Source organism: Ambystoma mexicanum, chromosome 2q (assembly GCF_040938575.1).
Source record: "Ambystoma mexicanum isolate Mex_15411 chromosome 2q, UKY_AmexF1_1, whole genome shotgun sequence".
Taxonomy (NCBI): Eukaryota; Metazoa; Chordata; class Amphibia; order Caudata; family Ambystomatidae; genus Ambystoma; species Ambystoma mexicanum.
This window is the reverse complement of record NC_090924.1, coordinates 1,044,381,578-1,044,403,708: the sequence shown is the minus strand read 5'-3', so window position 1 is coordinate 1,044,403,708 and position 22,131 is coordinate 1,044,381,578. Positions and strand designations below refer to the sequence as shown.

The 22,131-nt window shown below is 46.5% G+C and overlaps 1 protein-coding gene across 3 annotated transcripts in view; it reads left to right on the top strand.

Annotated features, from left to right (window-relative positions):
• MINDY3 (MINDY lysine 48 deubiquitinase 3) overlaps positions 1-22,131 on the top strand; it is a 1,607,185-nt gene that overhangs the window by 1,296,109 nt on the left and 288,945 nt on the right. For all 3 annotated transcript variants that reach the window (XM_069648406.1, XM_069648407.1, XM_069648405.1), the window contains exon 12: positions 16,411-16,483. In XM_069648406.1, coding sequence (XP_069504507.1) covers positions 16,411-16,483 — 73 coding nt within the window. The remainder of the gene's footprint in view (positions 1-16,410; positions 16,484-22,131) is intronic.

Genomic DNA, 22,131 nt, shown 5'->3' with positions numbered 1-22,131 from the left:
GGAAAGGGGGCAGATAAAGAGAAGTATGAAGGGGATACTAGAGGGGAAGAGAGAGAAAGGTGAAAGGGTGGTAAGAGGGTCAGGGTGGGGAATGGAGAAGGAGTGATTTCAAGGAGGCACGGAAGGAGGAATAGGTGGGGATGCAGCGGATAGAAAGAGGTGGGGAGTTCCAGTGTAGGGGGGCAAGGAGCCGGAAGGAGCGGAAGCGAGAAGAAGCACCTGGGGGCGGGGGGAACAGAAAGTAGGAAGAGACCGGCAGATCAGAGAGAGCGGGAGGGGGTGTAGAATGAAAGAGAGGAGAGATATGGGGGGGCAAGGTCATGAAGAGATTTAAAGACAAGACAGATGAAGTGAAATTTAAGTTGGGAGTGGAAGGGAAGCCAGCCGAGGTAAGAGAGTGAATTTGAGATGGAGTTGTTAGGAGAGAGAAGACAGAGGGTATGGATAGCAGAGGGGTAGAGGGATTTGAGGGGCGCGAGATGGGAAGTAGGGAGTCCGAAGAGGAGAGAACAATATAAGAAACAAGAAAAGATGAAGGAGGAGATTAAAAGTTTGGTAGCATGGAATGTGAGAGAAGAGCAGACTTTACGAATATTGAAAAGGTGGTAGTGACATGCGCGAGAGATAAGAGAAATATGGTGGATTAAGGAGAGGGAAGAGTCAAAGTGAATGCCTAGATTACAAGCATGGGTAGAGATGGGAAGTTTAGAAGGGGGAAAATGAATAAAAGGAGGGGCAAAGGGAGGAGGAAGCTTGTTAGAGGGAAAGAATAAGACTTCAGTCTCATCAGTATTGAGAGAGAGATAGTGGGATGACATCCAGTTTTTAATGGCGGTAAGACAGGAAGAGAGATTAAGGTGTAGGTCAGGAGTAAAGGAAGAGAAGGAAAGGAAAAGCTGGGTGTCATCGGCATAGAAATGGTGAGAAATCCCAAAGGAAGAGATGATAGGGGCGAGAAGGGAGGTGTAAAGAGAGAATAAGAAAGGTCAGAGAACAGAGCCTTGGGGAACGCCGTAGTCCAAAGGGAGAGTAGGGGAGGTTCGACCGCCCCAGGACACAGCCAAAGAGCGGTGAGAGGTAAGAGCAGAGCCAGTTGAGGAAAGAGCCCTTGAAACCAGTGGAGGAGAGAGTATTGAGAAGTAAGGGGTGATCGACAGTGTCGAAGGTAGCAGAGAGGTCGACGAGGATGAGGACTGAGGATTGCTTTGAGTAGCGAGCGGTGAGGAGGAAATTAAGAACATAAGTGAGAGTGGTGTCAGGGGAGCGTTTAGGGCGGAAACCAGATTGAGAGGGGGGAAGGAGAGAAAGGTTAGTGACAAAGGCTGAGAGCTGAGAATAGGCTAGGTGTTCAAGTATGAGAAAAGGAAGAAGTGAGATTGGACGGAAGTTGGATGCAAGAAGGGGATTAGCAGAAGGTTTCTTCAGGATAGGGATGATAGTGGCATGCTTGAAGGCAGAAGGGAAGGTAGCAAAGGAGAGACAGCTATTGAAGAAGGTTAAGTAGTGAATGAGAAGAGGGTAAATCTTCGGAATAAGAAGGGTGTGGAGGGGATCAGAAGGGGCAGCAGTAGGATGGGATTTGGTCAGGAGGAGAGAAACGTCGGAAGGAGTAATTGGAGAGAATTCAGACATGCAAGCTGAAGGAGTGGAAGGATGGGGGAGGGGAATAGGAAGGAGGGCAGTTAATGTTTTGACGAAGAGAGATAATTTTAGAAGAGAAGAAGTCCATGAAATCAGAAGGAGAGAGGGGAGACGTAGCCGAGAGGTCAGGAGTGGGAGGGAAGAGAAGACAAGAAAGGGTTTGAAAGATACGGCGAGAATGAGATGCTTGTGAGTGGAGGAGGTTAGAATAGTAGGAGCATTTAGCCGAATTGAGGCAGGAGTCAAATAGAGAGTGGCACGAGAAATAGGAGGTTTGGTTAGATAGAGAGGGGAATTTGAGCCAGCGACGCCCAAGGCGACGGAGGAGATGACACATGGACAGGAGGTTTAGGGGAAAACCAGGGCTGGGAAGGTTTGCGAGTAGGGCGGAAAGAAGAGAGGGGGTAAGTTGATTGAGACTGGAAGAGATAGAGGAGGACAGAGAGGATAGAGCTACATCACCCAAGAGCAAAGAGATGTCAGAGAGAGGGAGAAGAGAAGAAGAGCAAGTGTCAAGAAAGAAAGAAGGGCTAAAGTTACAGAGGTCTCGTCGAGAAAAGGATGTGGAGGAGGGTAAAGGAGTGGATGGAGGGAGAGGGGGGAGTAAGGGAGAATGAGAGTAAAGCATGATGAGAGACATAGTTGGGTAAAGTGGAGACAAGGGAGGAGGAGTAGGTAGAATTAAAGACAAGATCAAGAGTTGAGCCAGAAGAGTGAGTAGGAGGAGAAGGGAGAGGAGAGAGGAGTCAAGGATGGAAAGAGGTGAAGGTTGAGGGGGAGTGGGAAGGTGAAGGTTGAAGTAGCCAAGTACGGTGAGGGGGGAGGGGTAGATACGAAGTAGCTGCTGTCAAGCTAACAAGACTCTTGAAAATGATTACGATTTCTCAGTTAAAGTATTAACTAAAGGGGGGGTGTCAGGGTTGTCAAGAAGGGTCCCCATTATTATGAGAGATTCATGTTGCGCACACCATATTGATGACGGGGGATGACCGTGAACTAGGGCAGTGTTGCAAATCCATATGAATTGAATGGAGTTAATTATGGATGGGATTTGTTACTTTTAGTGTTAGAATCGTTTAGAATGTATACATATTAGATCTTCACGCACGTAGAAAGATACAGTATTAAAACTGCAGATGCAACACAAACACAATCCACACAATGGGGTGCTTTGCTTCACGGTTAGCTGTTGCACATGAATTCTAAGTAGCAGGAATATTCTTTACGGAAAGAAGAATGAGTTACCTAGAAAGAGGGTCAGCGTGCGAACAGGGCAAGGTTTACAGTCCGGCAAGGGAACAGATGTTATCTTTACCTTTTTTATTAAAATCTTTAGAAGGGGTTAGCCATTTTATTGGTGGTAAACATGAGGCCCGAGGCCAGGGTCAGCGCTTAAGTGTTTTTCCAGGTCTTCAGAGGCTGTATGTGGCCGCATGAATTAGGTCTTTTAGAGGCACCAGTAGTCTGGGGAATCTGAAATCAATGGTCAGTATTTCGAAGATGATGCAGTTTATGCAGACCTTCCTCTATTTACTAAAATATGTAAGCTGGCCACGTGCAATCTCACTTAGTTAAAGGCCTTAGGCCAGTTATTGCTAGCAATGAATTTATTCAATACCAATGTTTAATCATGTACTGACTTCATGACCTTGTACAGACGAATCTCAAGAAAAGGTGTGTTTTGAATATCATATGAAGATGAAAATCAAGATAAGAATTGGGAAAAGATGGGATTTCTTTGAAGAGGTTTTGTCCAATCATATCGGGGGTGGGAGGGTGGATTGCAATAAAGTATCTGGGAGTGTTTTAAATTGTTGCAAAAAGTATATAAGATGCCAACTGATGTTGTATTGTTGAGACTTGGGTTAGTTTGGTCCTGCATTGCCATCTTACCGCTCCCCCAAGCTTTGTATAATAAACTTGCTTTATGTACAAATAAGGCCCATCCCCACAGAAGCAGCCTTGCTACTCACCACTAGCTGGGTAAATAGGAAGGCCACTACACAGAGCAAGGTAGCTTACCTGCTGACCGCTAATCAACAGAACCTTTGCCAGTTACTAGGCCGATGGAATGCCACAAGTACCTGTGGTTTAAAGGTAATGGGTCCCACAGCAAGGTTCTGCCAACAAAACCTGAAAGAAAGAAGAAAGCCTGAAGTTTGGGCTCTTCAGAGAGAATCCTGAGGCAAAGGTAGCATTAGAAGGAGAAGTCTCTGGCAGTAGGGCACTAATATCGACTGCCTGACATGGACCCTGATTGAGCCGACACTGTTGTGCTACCACTAACAACCCATAGGCAGGGGAAGGAGTGGGTACCTTGGCAGAAAAGAGATTGTGTAGAGGCCTCACGAAAGGCTGCACACACTCTCCGGAATCCTGCTTTGTGTTGTACCATCCTTGTCATTGTTTTACAGAGTTACACCTCATTGCTTATGTATTCCCTTATGTCCTATAGGCTTTTTTCCAACCCCAAGCCTGACTCGAGAAGCATCAGGGGTAGGGTGAGAAGGGTCTTAAAAAAAATATATCCTGGCTCATATGAATGCGACACATGCTCCCACACATTTCAGTAGCTGGAACAGTTTTCTCTCTACTTGTAGGCCATGATGGTGCAAGGAGGGACGGTCAGGTAAACTACATCTTTCCGCAGCCATTGATGGAAGAGAGCAGAAGAAATTATAGCATCTTGCAACATGCCAGGGAGATGTGTTCTTTGGACAAGAATAGATGGACGCCATGAGTCATGGGTTAATGGTTGGGCAATGACTTTCACCTGTCGGAGAGGACATTTTCACTTTGATGTAAGATGCAGGCAGGCCTTTGCTATTGTCTGAATTCAGTCTGGTCATGGATGACTGTTGTCCAAGTGCCTCTCTAGCTCCTTACAGGATGCAAGCTTAGCTATAGCTGCCTGGACCGGTATCATACCATGACTGAACATCCCATTACTGTGCATACCAAAATGCTGAATTTAGACAGCCCCATTTCACTGCATATATTTGTGGGTGGGTGTGTGTGTAAAAGTTACTAATGTGGGGGAATGCGGGGGTCTCCCCACACACACACATATATATGACCACCAAAGCCATACCAACAAGTGCAAGTGAACTTTCTTCAATGTCAGAATCAGACTTAACGGGGAGTGATACAGAGGAACCACAAGTGCGTCGGAATTTTTTAGAAGAAATGCGCTTGCTACACCAAGATGGCAAAAAAAAAAGAGGTGGAAGTGCAAATCGGGGCCGAGGGAAAGGCGCCCGAAACAAACGAGGAGGGGACAAAGGAGCAGGAAGTTCCCAGAACAATACTTCGGGCAGATCGCTGCGCTCTGGCAATTGAGCGAGGCTGATATACAGGATGATGGAAGTTTCAAAATAATAAATCTGTCTGATCATATCTTAACAACGACTCAACAAAAAGTTCTTAGTTTGGGACTACATTTTTGTCCCAATGCGAACAATGACTATGTGGACACCAGGATAGATCTGGACCATTTTATAAGAAAGATCCGCCTTAGGAAATTCTTTGCCAACAATACTTGGCAACAAAGAAAAAGGGAAGCACAGACAGGAAAAACAGAGATCACCATTAGGGAAGTGGACATACTTACTGATCTTATGGAACTAGAGAAGGGAACTGACATGGGAGAAGAAACTCCATCTACTGATCTCACAGATGCAGGAATCAGAACAGACTGGATGGCGAAAAGTAATTTGAAGTCGAAATCCAAATTCAATCCGACCACAAATGTGGCTAGCAATATCGGAGTGTTTCAAAGCCTCGTCATAGAAGATTTAAAAAGTTTACGTTGAAAAACAAAAAACTCAACATTTAAAGACAACTTGACAAGAAATGAAAGAGCATTAAAAGATCTGCAGGAACTGAAGAATTGTATTATAAAACCTTCAGACAAGGGACGTAACATTGTTCTACAGAACAAAACGGAATACATCAAAGAGGCATATAAACAGCTCAATGACACCAAGTGCTATACGAGATTGAAAGAAAACCCCATGCAGAAATTAGAACAAACTGTGAAATCCTTTCTAAAAAAATATGAAGAAATTGGTATTATATCGGAAGAAACATACGAATTCTTATGGATCAGCAATGCCATAACTCCGACAATATACTTTTTACCCAAAGTCCATAAGAATTTGAAACAACCACCTGGGAGACCCATTGTGTGCCTAATAGGCCCAGCATTGGAAAATGTAAAGAAATACTTCGATGAGGTATTGTTCCCCTTTGTGTGTACACTTCCCTCATATATAAAAGATACCACTGATTTCCTGTGCAAAATAGAAAATATTCCCTGGGTAAAAGAATACCTGATAGCAACTATGGACGTTGTTTCCCTCTACATGTCGATTGGACATGAGGATGGGCAAACAGCATGTCTACATTATTTGAATACCAAATCGTTGAACTTTATGAAACACAATGAGATGGTGATGCAAATGATCAACTTATGCCTTACGAACAATGTCTTTCTATTCAATGATGAATGTTTCAAGCAGGTGCAAGGGACGGCAATGGGAACAACTTTTGCACCTTCCTATGCAAACCTAATGATGGGGGCATGGGAAGAACTTGAGGCATGGTCAGATGGGAATCAGATACATACGCAGAATGTGGTTTTATGGTTAAGATACATCGATGACCTGTTTGTCATCTGGAGAGGGACTGCAAAGGGCTGGTCAGAGTATGCCAAGGAATTGAACCAAAACACAAAAAACCTAAGATTCACTGAGACTCACAGCCGGACATTTATTACCTTTTTGGATGTAAACATCAGAATTGTCAACGATAAAATAACCTGTGAGCTGCACAGGAAAAAGATTGTCTCCAATACTCCCCTGCATGCACACAGTGGACATCCCAAACATGTGATTTGGAGTGTCCCCTATGGGGAATTAGTGAGACTCAGAAGAAACAACACCACCCTGGAGTCTTACGACAGAGAGAGCAAACTGACGGCCGCAGGGTTCAAACGGCAGATGTATCCGAAGAAGGTGATCGGGAGAGCCTTCCTGAAAGCTAGAGCAATCGAGAGACAAACCTTACTAGCTGGTAATAATAACAAAAAAAATCAGAAGGGGTAAAGAACTCGATGTATACTCACGTTTGATAACCAGTCAAAAAGTATTAAACACATTTTGCAGAAACACTGGAGCATTTTGCTAGCTGACCCGGATTTAGCCAAAAGCCTTAAACCCCATCCCGAGGTCACTTTTAGAAGGAATAGATCTTTCAAAGACATGTTGGTCCAAAGTTTTATGACCAAGGAAGAAGAGAAGATATCAGGAAACCGGCTAACAGCGAAATGGAAAGGCTTTCATAAATGCACACACTGCAATATATGCAAATATGCAATTGATGGAGATACTTTCACACATCCGGTGACAGGGCACAGAGTACAGATCAAACAACGGATCACCTGTGCTTGCCAGAAATATTATATTGGCAGCACGAAAGGCAAGTTAAAGATCTGGATACAACAGCATGTGCGTGCCATTATACATAACGATGTTAACTATCCAATGGCCAAACACTTTTATGAAAGCCATAACAAAGAAATAGACAGTTTCAGATTCTTTGGTGTATGTAAAATAGAATTGGGCCCTCGGGGAGGTGACAAGGAGAAGCAGCTGAGACAAAAAGAAACAAGGTGTATATAAGACTTTGAAAGCAAACAGCCCAATGGGCATAACATCGATGAAGAGCTATACACCTTTCTAGGCTGCTAAAGGAATGTCCATATGCCCATGCCCACATGCTATGATAAGAATAATAACTAGTTGCTTACTTTGTGTCTTGAATAATCAGTTGCAATACATGCATCACGGACTGTAAGAGTGAAGAGATGTTCCGAAACAAGGGACAAATGAGACACCCCTGATTGTATGAATTGGGGGTATAAGATATCAAGCAGTCGTTTTCAATGTTTTAAAAAAAAATATGTCTATGGTGTTGGTAGATCTGTGTTTGTTTCTTAGCACGTTTGTTGCAAATGTATTTTAATTCTGCACACATTTTTATCTTCATGAGGTTGGGAGAGGAGAGAAGGGAGAGAGGGAGACATTGGGCCTCATTACACGGTAGGCGGTGAGCCATGGCGCTATTAGCGCCATGGCTCATGCCGGTAAAATACCGGCACCGCCTTGGCGGAAAGGGGATTTACCGCCCCATTCCAAGGTTGGAGCGGCGGTAAATCCCCTTTCCGCCATTGCCCTTCCCCATTCCCATTTCTGCCCCATAGGGCTCTATGGAAATGGGGAAGGCGCTAATTACGGCACCGCAATTTTGCGGTGCCGTAATTAGCTCCGAGGTCCCTTAGCGGGTTGGATTTTAACGCCTGCAAGAAGCAGGCGTTAAATCCTCCAACCCGCAAAGGGACCTCGTACTACGGCGGTAAGGGTTAACGGTCACCGTTGCCATTAACGGTGACCGTTAACCCTTACCGCCGTCCGTGTAATGAGGCCCATTGTAATGCTGGTGGGAAGAAGGCTTAGTTGGACTAACACAGCCAAGTGATCACACAGCAATCAATGAATATTGGGGGGTGCCTAAAAAGGAAAAAAATGGTTTCGCCTATTACTGGATAACGATTATTATGTCATCTCCATTTCTACCATTAAGGACGAATAAACGGAGATTATCCATGCACTAAGCACCTTATAAAGTAAGCATATGTACAGGGGCCTGAGCAGAGATCCAATACTAGATGGGATCCTTGTACAGACTCTAGCCCTATGGAGTAAACTCGTGGGCGAGACACAAGCCCTATATGCTCATGCATCGGGGGGAAACCATGGAGACCTAAACTTGTAGTTGTTTAGATAGACTTTTGTATTTTAACAGGCGGAGATAAGATGGTTATAGTGTGCACTTGTCACTTTAAAATCACATAATAACTAATGCTGCTAATGCACTATGCACTTTAAAATTCCTACTTAGTACGAATAATACATATATGAGGTAGGGGCAGAAAAAGAATTAGGTCGAACGGGCCTTAGAGAGCGCTATTTTGGCAAAATTTTATCCGAACTAGTGGGCAAATTTTATGAGCATATTGACAACTAAAAATGGAAATCCATGGGGACGAGAACTGAGTAAATAGAAACAATTTGAAAAACTGTGATCCATTGTGGAAAGTATATACTTGAAAATGTCCGTTAAATAATGCATTTCTGAGTGGTAACCACACTAGGCAAAGATGTCTGACACAGAATTGGTCTTGAATACTGATTACAAATGTGGTCCTTTGTCGATTTTTGCTTCTGTTGCTCCCCCTTCACCTTTCTCCCTTTCTCTCCGCTTTTTTCATGTTTTAAATTGGTACATGGTAAAGAGGGTTAACTGTTGTGAGCAAGCGGCGAGTCAGCCGCGAAACGCGTTAACGCCTCGAATTAGGCGGAGTGTTGCACTTGGAGGACCCACTCTGGGGTCATTTTCTATTTTTGGAAACGAATTTCCATTGTTTTTGAAATGCGATGCATTTTTTCCCCTGTGTAAACTAATAAAGGAAGAAAAAAAGAAAAACAAGAAAACGTTGGTGTGGACTCCAAACCCCCTTTTTTTGTAAAATTTGGGCGAGTATGGGATTGTGGAGAGTGCAGCTCAAATTTGCTACCTGAAGGTAGAATTGCATATATATATATTTCTGAGGCTTGTGGAATCTGCTTAGATCACATGCTGTGCATAGGCCGACATCTAGTGGAAGCTGCGGAGTATTACAGTTTGTTTTTCGAAACTCGAAAATGGGCGTCGACACAGGCGTGCCAGTAATACTATCCCTAGTGTGACGTCCACTGTACCCAAGATCCCTCACGCGTCTAGGATCCTCAGATTGTTTTTTTCCGCCATACTGGTCGGAAGCATCTTGCGGAGTCCCCTGGCCTTAGCCTTACTTTTGCTAATTATTGAAGTTTTAAAATTATTTATTGACATCCTTCCCCACCCCAACGTCGACCCTCGACACTCGACGACGGCTGGAGAAGACATCGACCGTCGGCTGCTGCACGACGGATCTGGGCCTCGGAAGGCCGCTGGCCTCGGCCCGGGCCTAGTAGGCCGCTGGCCTCGGCCCTGCAAGTAGGGAGAGTGGGGGGTGGTACATACTCTTCACTCTTGGTATATAGGTACACCTTATATATTTCCAACACTTACCAGCCCGCTGCCTCAAGGTGCGTATGGAGGGTACCCCTTTCCAATTCTGCCCCAAGTGCAACCGCAAATACCCTTGGGTCGACAGGCACGCCACGTGCAATCTCTGCTTGCCGAGGGACCACCCCGAAGCGAACTGCAGAGCGTGTAGTAGGTTTAAGCCTAAGACACTTAAGGACCGTTCGACAAAGCGTTGGGCCCACCACGCCAGGCAGGCGGCCATGGCAGCGGAGGGCGCCTTCAGCGATGGCAGCGACGCCGTACTTTCGGACGGCGAGGGCATTACGGCGTCGAAAGACTGCCGAGCGCAGGTCCCCGACCTCGGAAGGTTGTCCGGCAGGGCGGCTATGGGGAAGACCCCCGGCGACGCAAGCGCTACACACCCTACACACACTAAGCACACTAAGTCCAACCGAACCTCGACGACGTCGACTTCTCGGAAAGAGGCACAGATAGAACGGTCCGACTCAGTGTCCTCTGGGCGCTCTCGATCGAGATCGCCTCATGACGCAAGGCAATCATCCACTCTTGCCAAGAGTGCCTCGCTCCCTAGATTAACGGAAGTTCGATCGTCGGAAGACGAAGACGACTTCCACCCCCAGGCCGCGCTCCAGGAGACCGAGGCCGCAGTTAACACCAGCGAGGCCCCACGCTCGAAACACACAGATACCTCTCCCGACCCTCGACGCCAGGCGTCGAAAGTCTCTGGGGCCTCCAAGGGGCAGGGAAAACATTTTTCCACGCACGGGGAGGGGGGGAAACAGCGGAAAGCACAGCCTTCCACTCCTGTAAGACCATCCTTCCACCCTAAGCAGACAGACAAACACGAATCTACTGGGACATCAACATCCAGCAAGGGTACCCTTGATAAGTCCTCTAAGTTGCCTACTAAAGTCATACCCTGTTCCAAAGAATGGTCCAGTGAAGACATAGACAGGGTCATGTCAAGGATGTCTTCCTTAGCTGATTTTTATGACAAAAACCCAGAACATTTCCTTTCGTATGACCCTCAAGGGGCCACACCCTCAGGCTCCTCTGATCCTATCCCCCTAAGTAAAAAGGCCCGGTTCGAAAGACCTGAACCCTTCGAGGTGCAGCCTTACTCTACTCCATACTCTACTCCACATCCCAGACAGCCTTTCCCTGAAGGGGACCAGGAGTTTAACATTATGGAGGAACAAACCGGGACTGGATACTATGCGGATGATGAGGACCTGGAGGAGGTAGAAGATGAGCAGGAAATTTACAGAGTAGATTCCCCAGTAGAGAGCGAAGCCCCAGTTACCGACTCGCCAGTTGATAACCAGCCCCTCCTTAATGAAGTTCTCGCTCGCGCAGCAGAACATTTTCACATCGACACCCACGGTGTACAGGAGGAAAGGGACTTCGCAGAAGAGTTGGTGGGAGAGAGGAGGCCGGTCGCTCAGACCATCCCTATCCTTAAATCCATCCAACGTAGAATAGATCCATCCCTGGTGAATCCTAACCTCACCAGAGCCGTCAACCCCAGAGTCGAAAAACTTTTTCGGGCAGCCCAGTCTGACCCTCTTTATATAAGAGGACATCTTAAACCAGACTCCCCAGTGGTTACCAACATTCGGAAGAGGGCTGGGACACCCTTATCGTCGTCAGAAGCTCCTCCCGACAAGGAGAGCAAAAAACTGTATGGGTTTGGCAGGAAGGTAGCCTCAACGTCCGCCTACCAAGCAAGGATTGCAAACTCCACCACCCTGTTGGCAAGTTACAACTGCCATCAATGGGAAGAGGTCGCGGCGCTCATAGCCTCTGCTCCTGAACCGTTAAAGGGCCAGTTGGCTCGGATCTCGGCAGAAGGGAGAGCCGTGTCTGGTTGCATATTAAAAGCAACTTTCGACGCCGCGGACAACGCAGGAAGATTGATAGCGGAAGGTACTGTTATCAAGAGACATGCGTGGTTACGGCAGTCGGGGTTCAAAACAGAAACCCAGGCTTCATTAATAGACAAGCCGGTGGAACCCGATCTATTGTTTGGGAAAGCGGTCGAAGACGCACTTAAGAATGCCAAGGACGAATACGAGACTCTCAAATCCCTTGGCCAGCTTACCAACAAACCCCCTAACCAGAGGGGGAACAGCAATTTTCGTCGCCCACGCGGCCAAAATTCACAAAGAGGCAACTATGCCCAAGGACAGGGTACAGAATGGAACAACAACCAGCAGTCTACCCAAAGTTACGGCAGGGGTAACAAGAGAGGTCGTGGAAGAGGCAGAGGCAGCCCCAACAAGGGAGGTGGCACGCCTCCACCAAAGCAGTGACGCTCAGTTCAGGGTCCCTTCTCACGCAACCCCAGTAGGGGGACGCATTTCCAACTTCACCCAGGCTTGGGAAGGGATCACCTCAGACAGATGGGTAATGTCAACAGTGTCCACAGGATATTGTATAGAATTACTGCAGCGTCCCCAGAACCACCCTCCACGACAAAGAATACACTCCTTAGAACATCAGAAGATCCTTCTCGAGGAGATCGCCATTCTGCTAGAAAAGGACGCGATAGAACTCGTCCCAGGACACCAGGTAAACAAGGGTATCTATTCAACTTACTTCCTTGTGCCAAAGAAAGATTTGACAATGCGCCCAGTATTGGACTTACGGCCTGCCAACAAGTATGTCAAGCCCCAAAAATTCCGTATGACCACGCTACAAGAGGTAATCCCCCTCCTAAAAAAGGGGGATTACATGGCAACCTTGGATATGAAAGATGCTTATTTTCATATTTCCATGCTCCCAGCGCACAGAAAATACTTGCGCTTCAAGGTAGACAGTCGCCACTACCAATTCAAGGTACTGCCCTTCGGAATAGCTTCAGCACCAAGGGTATTCACCAAGGTACTGGCGGTGGCAGCTGCACACCTACGCAGGGAGGCAATCCCAGTGTACCCTTATCTGGACGACTGGCTCATAACGGGGGAAACCCCAGGAATTTGCAGGTCAAACATTCAGAGGACTATCGACCTCCTCCACGAATTAGGCTTCTCTATCAACGAGAAGAAGTCAAGTCTGGTGCCAAGCACCTCAAAACAGTTCCTAGGAGCAATCCTAGATACTCAGAAAGGGTTGACCTTCCCTTCGGAAGAGAGAATTCGAACTATACTACTGCAAATTCCACATTATCAGTCAGGTCAACAAATAACGGTACGCAAAGCAATGCGGTTACTGGGCATGATGGCGTCATGCATTTACCTGGTCCCCCACGCGCGTATGCGCATGCGTCCCATGCAGGAATGGTTGGCGAAACAGTGGTCTCAGGCAAGTGGTCAGTGGGACGATCTAGTGGTCGTTTCGCCAACACTCGTACAGAGCTTACACTGGTGGATAAGAGAGAATCTCGCAAGGGGAAAACCCTTTTACGATCCCGAAGTACAGGCAGTGGTGACTACAGATGCATGCCTGACTGGGTGGGGAGCTCACCATCTCCACCACACAGCTCAGGGTCTCTGGTCTCACTCAGTAGCCAAGAACCACATCAACCTGCTAGAGCTTCTGGCAGTATTCCGAGCGCTTCGGGCGTTCAAGCCCCATCTGCTAAACTTGTCGGTGCAGATCCGGACGGACAGCACGACAGCCATGTTCTATCTGAACAAACAAGGAGAGACTCGTTCGCCAAATCTGTCCAAGCTTGCCCAGAAAATCTGGATATGGGCACTCAGACGGAACATCTTCCTGTCATCACAACATGTTCCAGGGGAGCTCAATTCCTTAGCGGATGCCCTAAGCAGAGACTCCCTCCCAGAAGAACACGAATGGGTCCTTCACAGAGATATCATAGAAGATCTCTTCTCTCAGTGGGGTTTCCCCACTATAGACCTATTCGCCACAAGCGAAAACAAACAATGCCCAGGATTTGCATCCAGGTTCCCCCAGCCAGACTCCCAAGGGAACGCCCTGTGGATGAACTGGTCAGGGATGTTTGCGTACGCTTTTCCACCAACTCCTCTCATCAGGAAGGTGGTGTACAAGATGAACAAGGAATCGATGACGCTCATCCTAGTTGCTCCCATGTGGGCGAGACAACCATGGTTTCCACACCTACGCAGGATGGCGGTGTGCGAGCCCATCAAACTCCCAGCCTGGTACAACCTACTGTCCCAGCAACAAGGTCAAACAGTGCACCAGGAACCCAACTCAATGAACCTGGCAGCATGGCTCCTGAGGTCATAGAGTTTGGGCATCTCAATTTACCACAGAGGTGTATGGACATCCTAAAAGAATCCAGGAAACCAAACACAAGGCACTGTTACTTTGACAAGTGGAAGAGATTCGTTATTTGGTGCCAGAATAAACAAATCAACCCAGTTGATTGCACTCCTTCCAACGTTGTAACATACATGCTCCACCTGCTGGACGCAGGGTTGGTTTTTAACTCTCTGAAGGTACACCTGGCAGCCCTCTCGGCTTACACCACATCCCATAACAAATTATCGTGGTGGAAAGTACCAGTAGTTAAAGCCTTCATGGAAGGAGTAAAGAGACTTCACCCTCCTATTTCGAACCCACCGCCAGGATGGGACCTCAATGTGGTGCTAGCTAAGCTCATGGGCCCCCCTTTCGAACCCATGCATAAAAGTAGTCTCAAACACCTGACTTATAAAACGGCCTTCTTAGTAGCCATTACCTCTATAAGAAGGGTCAGTGAAATTCAGGCTCTGTCAGTGCAGGATCCTTTCTTTACTATCCACAAGGACAAACTGGTTTTACGCACACACCCTAGGTTCTCACCTAAATTTATATCTAAGTTCCATGTAAACCAGTCCATCGAGCTTCCGGCTTTCTTCCAGAACCCGCAAAGCTCAGCTGAGGTGAAACTACACACCCTTGATGTGCGTAGGGCGGTCCTCTACTATGTAAATAAAACCAGACCGCTAAGGAAAACAGATCAACTGTTTGTCTCCGTAGCTACAGGCAGAGAGGGGGATCGCGTCTCTAAAGGCGCGATCTCGAAGTGGATTATCAACTGTATACAGCTATGTTACTCTCTTTCTGAAAAAACTCTGCCTTTTACGCCAAGGGCCCATTCTACTAGAGGCATTGGGGCCACTCTGGCTTTCATTGCAAATGTTCCCCTCGACACCATTTGCAAAGCAGCTACTTGGAGCTCTATTCACACTTTTACTCAGCATTACTGCATTGACACTCATTCCAAGGCAGATACACACGTGGGACAAGCGGTTCTAAGACACCTGTTTGCTCATGACCCTTCTCACATCCCACCTCCTTCTTCTGGTACTGCTCGCTAATCTATGCACAGCATGTGATCTATGCAGATTCCACAAGCCTCAGAAGGGATACATTACTCACCGTAATCGTATTTCTGATGCTTGTATCTGCTTAGATTCACATGCGACCCACCCTTCCTCCCCTCCGAGAGAAGGCGCATGATTGCTTGTAGTCTTACCTTTCTGTCTATCTGCTTGGATTATCTGTACTCACACTACTCCTCATGCTTCCTCATGTCAGAAAAAATACAATCTGAGGATCCTAGACGCGTGGGGGATCTTGGGTACAGTGTACATCACACTAGGGATTGTATTACTGGCACGCCTGTGTCGACGCCCATTTTCGAGTTTCGAAAAACAAACTGTAATACTCCGCAGCTTCCACTAGATGTCGGCCTATGCACAGCATGTGCATCTAAGCAGATACAAGCATCAGAAATACGATTACGGTGAGTAATGTATCATATATATATATATATATATATATATATATATATATATATAGTGAAAAGCGGTAAAAAAATAAGAAAACAAGTCAACATTTTGGTATGCACGGTAACAAATGTGCAGTGATCTGCTAGTTCTTGTACGGTCAAACATGGCAGGCTTGCATTTGCTGCTGGTGGTGACCTGACTCTAACCTCCAATCAGAGTGAAATCAGTTTTTTCCACCCAAGCAATCATAGTTTCTTGTTCGTTCGCTTTTACACCACCATAGTAATCTGCTAACCACTGTGAATTACTTTGGCATTTTCCCATTCTATCGTATTTAGACTTTTTGTGCCATTAGATGAAGACACAACCACATCCCAAATAGTCCTGTTCCTGCCTCATAAGCGACATTGCTGTGAACTTCTACGCCACATTTCTTCTTCCCAGCACTGGCTTTTGTTGGCCATCCTTGCCAGTAAAGTGTGACGTGAGTTATTCATTCAAAGCTTCCTATGCATCACTTTTGGTTTCATCACTCCCAGCGTCTAGTGCACTGATTCATTTTCGTAGGGGTGGGGGATGTAGGTAATAAAACGCTCCATTGTGTCAGAAAAACACTATTAAAACAAATACAATGAATTAAGGAATACACGTTACGGAACAGTAATGGTTAACACTTTATTAAGGAATACACATTACGATGAATGATGAGCTCCGTGAGTGTGGTTCCATTGAATTGTCATGTGTGTTTTTTTTTTAAAACGCAAATCTCAGTCAGGGTGTATTTACTTCCTGTAGTTTTAAACATGATCAGTACAAACTCTGTGTACTTTCATTATATATTGTTTATAGCTAAAAGCAGAATTTAATTTTGTGAACCTATGTTCTTTTCAATTGTTTGTACTTTCCTTTTTAGGAAATGACAGTTGTTGCTCCTGAAAGCCCTTCAGCACAAGCACGGAGAGTGTTCCAAACGTATGACCCTGAAGGTCGGAGATATTATTTCTTTCTTATTTGTCTCTGAAATGTGTCTCTGAAATTCAAATGTATAATTCAATTGTTGGTGTTCTATTGGATTTTTACATTTGTTTACTTTTTCCATAAAGATCACAACATTCAACATTGAAAGGTCATACTTGTGTGCCCAAATGATTTACAGCAATTACATTTATTATGAGTCAAGATGTTGTAAAAACATCTCATCCAAAAAAAGAAAGGGGACTCTAGCAAAGATTAGGAGGGAGCACTCACCCGCTCGGGACTCAAAATCGATACCATAAATTATGAGGGTGGTGTTCCCTATACTCCTGCAGATTGAGTTTACGCTAGCTCCGATTTTATGAATCGCTAGTTAAAAATTTTAGAATACAAAAATATATTTTATTTCATTTTCAACCATGGATGTTAAAACCAACATATTGTCCCATTTCCTTTATCCTAATCATGTGCAACAATATCAAAAACAGGAGCCCCACCTTTCTTACTAAGATCTCCAGAGATTATAGCATTCTGTCATCACCCACTTGTGCCCATACACTGCATACAAACACACTTATTATTGCACAACAAATGAGTAACATCAAAACTTATTTTTCTCTTGAACACCTAGTCAACCGGTTCATGGTGCTCCTATGAATAACGGCAACCAATTGCTCAATTTATGATCAATACCTTAAGATTCACAGTTTCTCATAAACACCTTCCTGGAACGCTATGGCGATAAGGTCCTGGCAGAGGGGTCTTGTCCTGCCACAAGTAGACGGGTTTTTGCTTACATCTTGTGGGATCTTCCAGTGATGCACATTTGCAATGAAATAATGAAGGCTCTAGTTCCCTAAAACAGATGTGGAAGACCTCCCCTACAGTTCAGGATGGTTTGTGTGAATGCCAATTTCACACATTGCCAGGTTTTGAAGGTGAGAACATCCAGGTTACGTCAACCAGACATCTGCACACTTGCATCATACGTGCCGACTTGTCACAGGAAAAGAGGTGCATCTGAATATGTTGCAGAAACCAGGAATAGCCATCCTCTCTCATGCTCCAAGCCACATTTGCTTTCCTGCCCTGGCCTTGTATCTGAGTTCATAGCAGTTGCCAATGCTGTCAAGGCAAAAGGTGGTGGGACCCATGCAGCAGTCTGCTTTCGGAGGGGATTTGGGCTGGACTCCACAATTCTTTCTCAGCATGGAAGGGGTAAGTTGGCTGGCCCTAATATGTCCCCACCCAGGCCTTACCACCTATGCCGCTGAAGGGCTCTGCCCCAATGTTTTGGCTTATGAAGAGCCCCTTTGTGAAAACAGGCCATTGGCATATGAGCATCAACCCTCCTGTATTTTGAGCCATTAACTTTCACCAGGACCACAACCCTTACAGTCAACTAGACCATGCAGAGAACATGGTAATACTAGGAGTCCAGAACATCCTGAATTTCAAATTCTTCTTGGGGTCCTACTGCTGGTGGATTTTCAGTCCATACTATCAGATTGTATTTGGGAGGATGTGATAAGTTTCATAAAGGAAACGTAAAACACAGAGTGGATGTGGCAGGAGTTCGGGATTTGGAGACCGTGGGCACAGGATTTCTTTCCTCAGCAATAAAAAGGGGGGTGCTTACATAGCAGTGACAAAGTGGAATATGAAGATAAGCGGTGGACAACCGGCCCGGCTCATGAATCTGATGGGCCAGAGTTGGCCTTCTGTTCTTGTCAGCTTGGATCTTGACCTGATCTTTGCCATGTTGAAGGTGGGTGACAGCAGTTTGAACCTTTCCTGTATTGTTGTGGGCATCTCAAAAGCTTCGGGAACCTTTGGAAATGTCTATGCAAGTGGGTGGAGGTAGGATGAAAGCCACGGGAGAGCTGTAATGAGGTAACCGCTTTTGAGGTATGTAAGGAACTCCTGGTGGCAACAGTAAAGACAGACACAAGTGATCACAGTTCAAGGGTGAGAAAAACGCCTAATCTAAACCTAAATCGAAGATGAGAGCAAGCTACAACCATCAAATAATAAGGCAGTCCTAGAGGCGTCTTGTCAAATAAAAAGGGCCTATACTAAAATACCTATTGCCAATCCTTACCGCTAAGTTACAAAATAGTGTGGGATAACGTTCTCCATAAAAGAAAGAAGTGTTCACAAAATAAGTCAGGATGGTATAACTGGGGTCTTCCTTCCCCATGTTTTTAGCACAGGACAAGGCAGGACTCTCAAGCACAGCACACTCCTGGGCTTCTCCAGCACGAGGTTACCGATAGTTTTCAAAATATCAGGGCCTTCTGTGGCCAAGTCTCTTTTACACCAAGTCTCTTGCCTCAGAGGGCCTGATGTGCTATAAACAACAAACCAAAAGTTCCTTTCAGTAATCTTCCCATCGAGTGATTTCCTTTCACCCATGGATCCCCCTCAACCGGGCTCCGATCCTTTTTGCAACATTACCCTGCCTCAGCTGGGTTCACATTTGCCAGTTTCGCACAGTTCACTTACTTAGTTGTAATACCTTGTGGGATTCACTTCCCTTAGCTTTTTCCAGTCCCCAGTCAGGCTTTCTCTTAAGCCCCCAGTCAGGCTTTCTCTTAAGCCCCTAGTCAGGCTTCACACATTTATCATTCACACAGCGTTTACCTCAGCTGGGGGCGCACACACCTGTTTCACAATGTCAAATCTTTGGTAATGGGTTAAGGACTTTTGAGTGTACAAGGGATTTTGTCTCGACTCTTGTATGACCACCTTAACTCGTTATGCCAGCCTTTCCTACGGCCTCTAGGTACTATAATGTTCCCAAGAAAAGGGGACCAGCCACAGTGTTTTGAATGGGTGTCCACGTGGCACCAGACCACTCTGCAGCTGGTCTTTCCCTGGGCTTTAAAAGTTGATTAGTGCACAAGTTCTTTGTTCATAACAGGTTGCTGTTTGCAACCTTTGCTCAACACCGTCCGGGTTACTAATGGTTCTCCCTCCGAATCACCGGCTGTGCGGAACTCCTTGTTGTTTCTTGTCTCTCGAGTCATGGACGTTACCACGGTAGCAATCGCGTCTCCCTGCCTCGGTTATCAGTGCGGGAGGGTCCCATGCACCTTAGACTTCAGTTACACCACACGTCAGCTGTGGTTCCTGGTTTTATGATTTCTTTCACTGAGGCTTTGCGGTTTTTGGTCGAAAAGGGCAAGGGCACTTTCATCCTGGTTTTGCTTTTCCGGTCTCACTGCCTTTCTTATCCGTTTGAACTGCCGTCCTGGAATAGCTGCTTCCTCATGCGTTTGTCCTTGCTCAAAGTGTGCTCTCGTGCTCTGCCTTTTATCCCTGTGGGGAAGGGAAAGGGTCGTCAGGTGTGTGTAGTTATTTGCCTGTCTCTGCCTGACACTTGTATTGGGACATGTCAGGTAAATGGCTCTGGTGTTAGTCCGATGTCTTTCACAGTGTAAGAAAGTGTTTGTGTCGGGAGGGGTGCGGAGTGGGGCTAAGCTTCTAAGTATCCTATGGGCTTGGATGGGGAAAATGTATTATAAGAAAGGGGGTATCGCGTCTCACCTGTTGGTGTCCCACTTCCACTCCCCAAAGACCCCTCATCCAGGTGATTCTCCCCCACTGGTCCACCCAGAGGAACTGGATCTAATAGCGATGGGCGTGTCCTGGCCACCTGGATTACAGATCTCCGGGGACTATCGGGTGAGAAACCTTCAGGTTTCTCACAGGTATGACAAGAGTCATTATAAATAAAGTTGGCCAATTGGAGTAGGGTAAACCAGTCATACTCCTTTTCAGTAGCGTAGCAATGTGGTATTGAACCAGGGTTACCTTTTTTAATTTTGGCCAAAACTCTGGGGTGGTAGGCTAAGGTGTAATTCAGACACCCTTTCCAAAAGGCTGACATGTTTGGAGACCCTCGATCATTGATGGTTTTTTGGAGGTCATGAACATGACATACCTGGTTCAGAAAGGCACTAGCAAGGGTTGGGGTTGACTGTACTGAGATCAAGGCCACAATGGTCGAGAGTACGATGTGTACCTGTACATTTTGTAGATGAGGTATGAATACCATAGAACACATATGCCAATGCCTCCTCTGTAAAGTGATAGGGTGTGGGGGAGCACTGCTGAGCAGAGAACAAGATGGCCACTCCCTGCTGGAGCTCTGAGCATAGGGACCTTCAATTACCATCTTGCACCCTATTTAGCACCCCAAATACCCTTTCAACACTAGCTGGCGCATATTTAAAGAAGCAGAGAAGATTGTGCCCCTGGACATGCACAGGACAAGCCGTGTTTGGGTCCACGAGCGACAGCTTGCACTGCGCCGTGATGGGCACTCGCAGGGTGTTGGGGAGCTGCAGATGCAGTCCGGCACCTTGGGAATCATGACGAGTGGTGGCACGTCTGCCTGGTCCAAATGACGGTGTGGGGGTGCTGGATGGTCTATCGTGTCCGATGGAGCTGTTGGATTGATGATCTACACGGGTGGGGCGGCCTACCGAACAAGGATCCTGCATGGTGAGCATATCTGTGCTGTCTTTCCACTGCGGGGCAGAAGGGGCATTGCAGCACTGGGATCGGTTGCACTGAACTGTCGCCATCACACCCTATATCCATGATGAGAACCCTGCTTTACACCTTGCTACCTGACCGCAACATGCAGAGGAGCAGGCTGGCGGGTGAGCCACTCGCTAATGCTCTACTTGGAGGCCCCCTGCAGGTGTCCTGCTCTGACTGTGACGGCCCTCTACCTGGAGCTCAAACCCACCACCAACGTTGTTCCATTTGTCTGCCTTCAGCGTTGGTCTGGCATGGCTGAGGGCACCCTCTCAGTTAGCACTGTGCGGATTGATTAGAGGGGCCCTTTTTTCACATGCACTACTGGTCAACATTCTGGCGGCTAGCTGCTTCATTGAAGATCCCCTCCGTAATTCGGATCCATAATGCAAGGAGGTGACAAAAGGGACAAATAAAGGAGAAGGAAGCATGGACAGCTTCACCACATCTACGTCAAAAGCACCCAACAAGGCGACCAGCATAGCAGATATAGACCAGCCCTCGCCTCCGGGCGATAGGTCAGAACTGCAGAAAATAATGGCGTGTATGCAGGAGGACTTTTCTACTGTCAATGTTAATCTAGATGACATCATGGTTAGCATTCATTCCCTCGCTTCAAAACTGGAAAAAGCCAACAAGAGGATTACAGAAGCGGAATCGCGGGTTGTATTGGTGGAAGACGTTTCCACTCTTAAGAATGATCTTTCTGCTGTGAGGAATCGGATGATGTCATCACTCCTTTCCCTGAGATAGTTTCTCCTCATGCGGACAGGGGCTGGCAGCCGCTACCTGGTCCTGACCCTGGGGGCGGTTATATGAGGTAGGACCACATGGGGGGAGGCGACCCTCAAGGAGATGACTTGACATCACATATCCCCATTCCCTTTTAGGGATGTCCCCTCCCTTCCTCATGCCTTGATGGCAAATTGTAACTCACTCCCTCAACCACTTGCTAAGCCTATAGCGAGTATTCCTCAATATAACATGGAAAACAACATTACAGTGTGATGCTGGAAATGCATTGGAGGGACAGGGCCTCCATGTCCTTGTCCTGTACTCCTTTTTCATGTGTGTTCTGTGTTGTTTTCTGCACATGAGTCCATGTGGGACT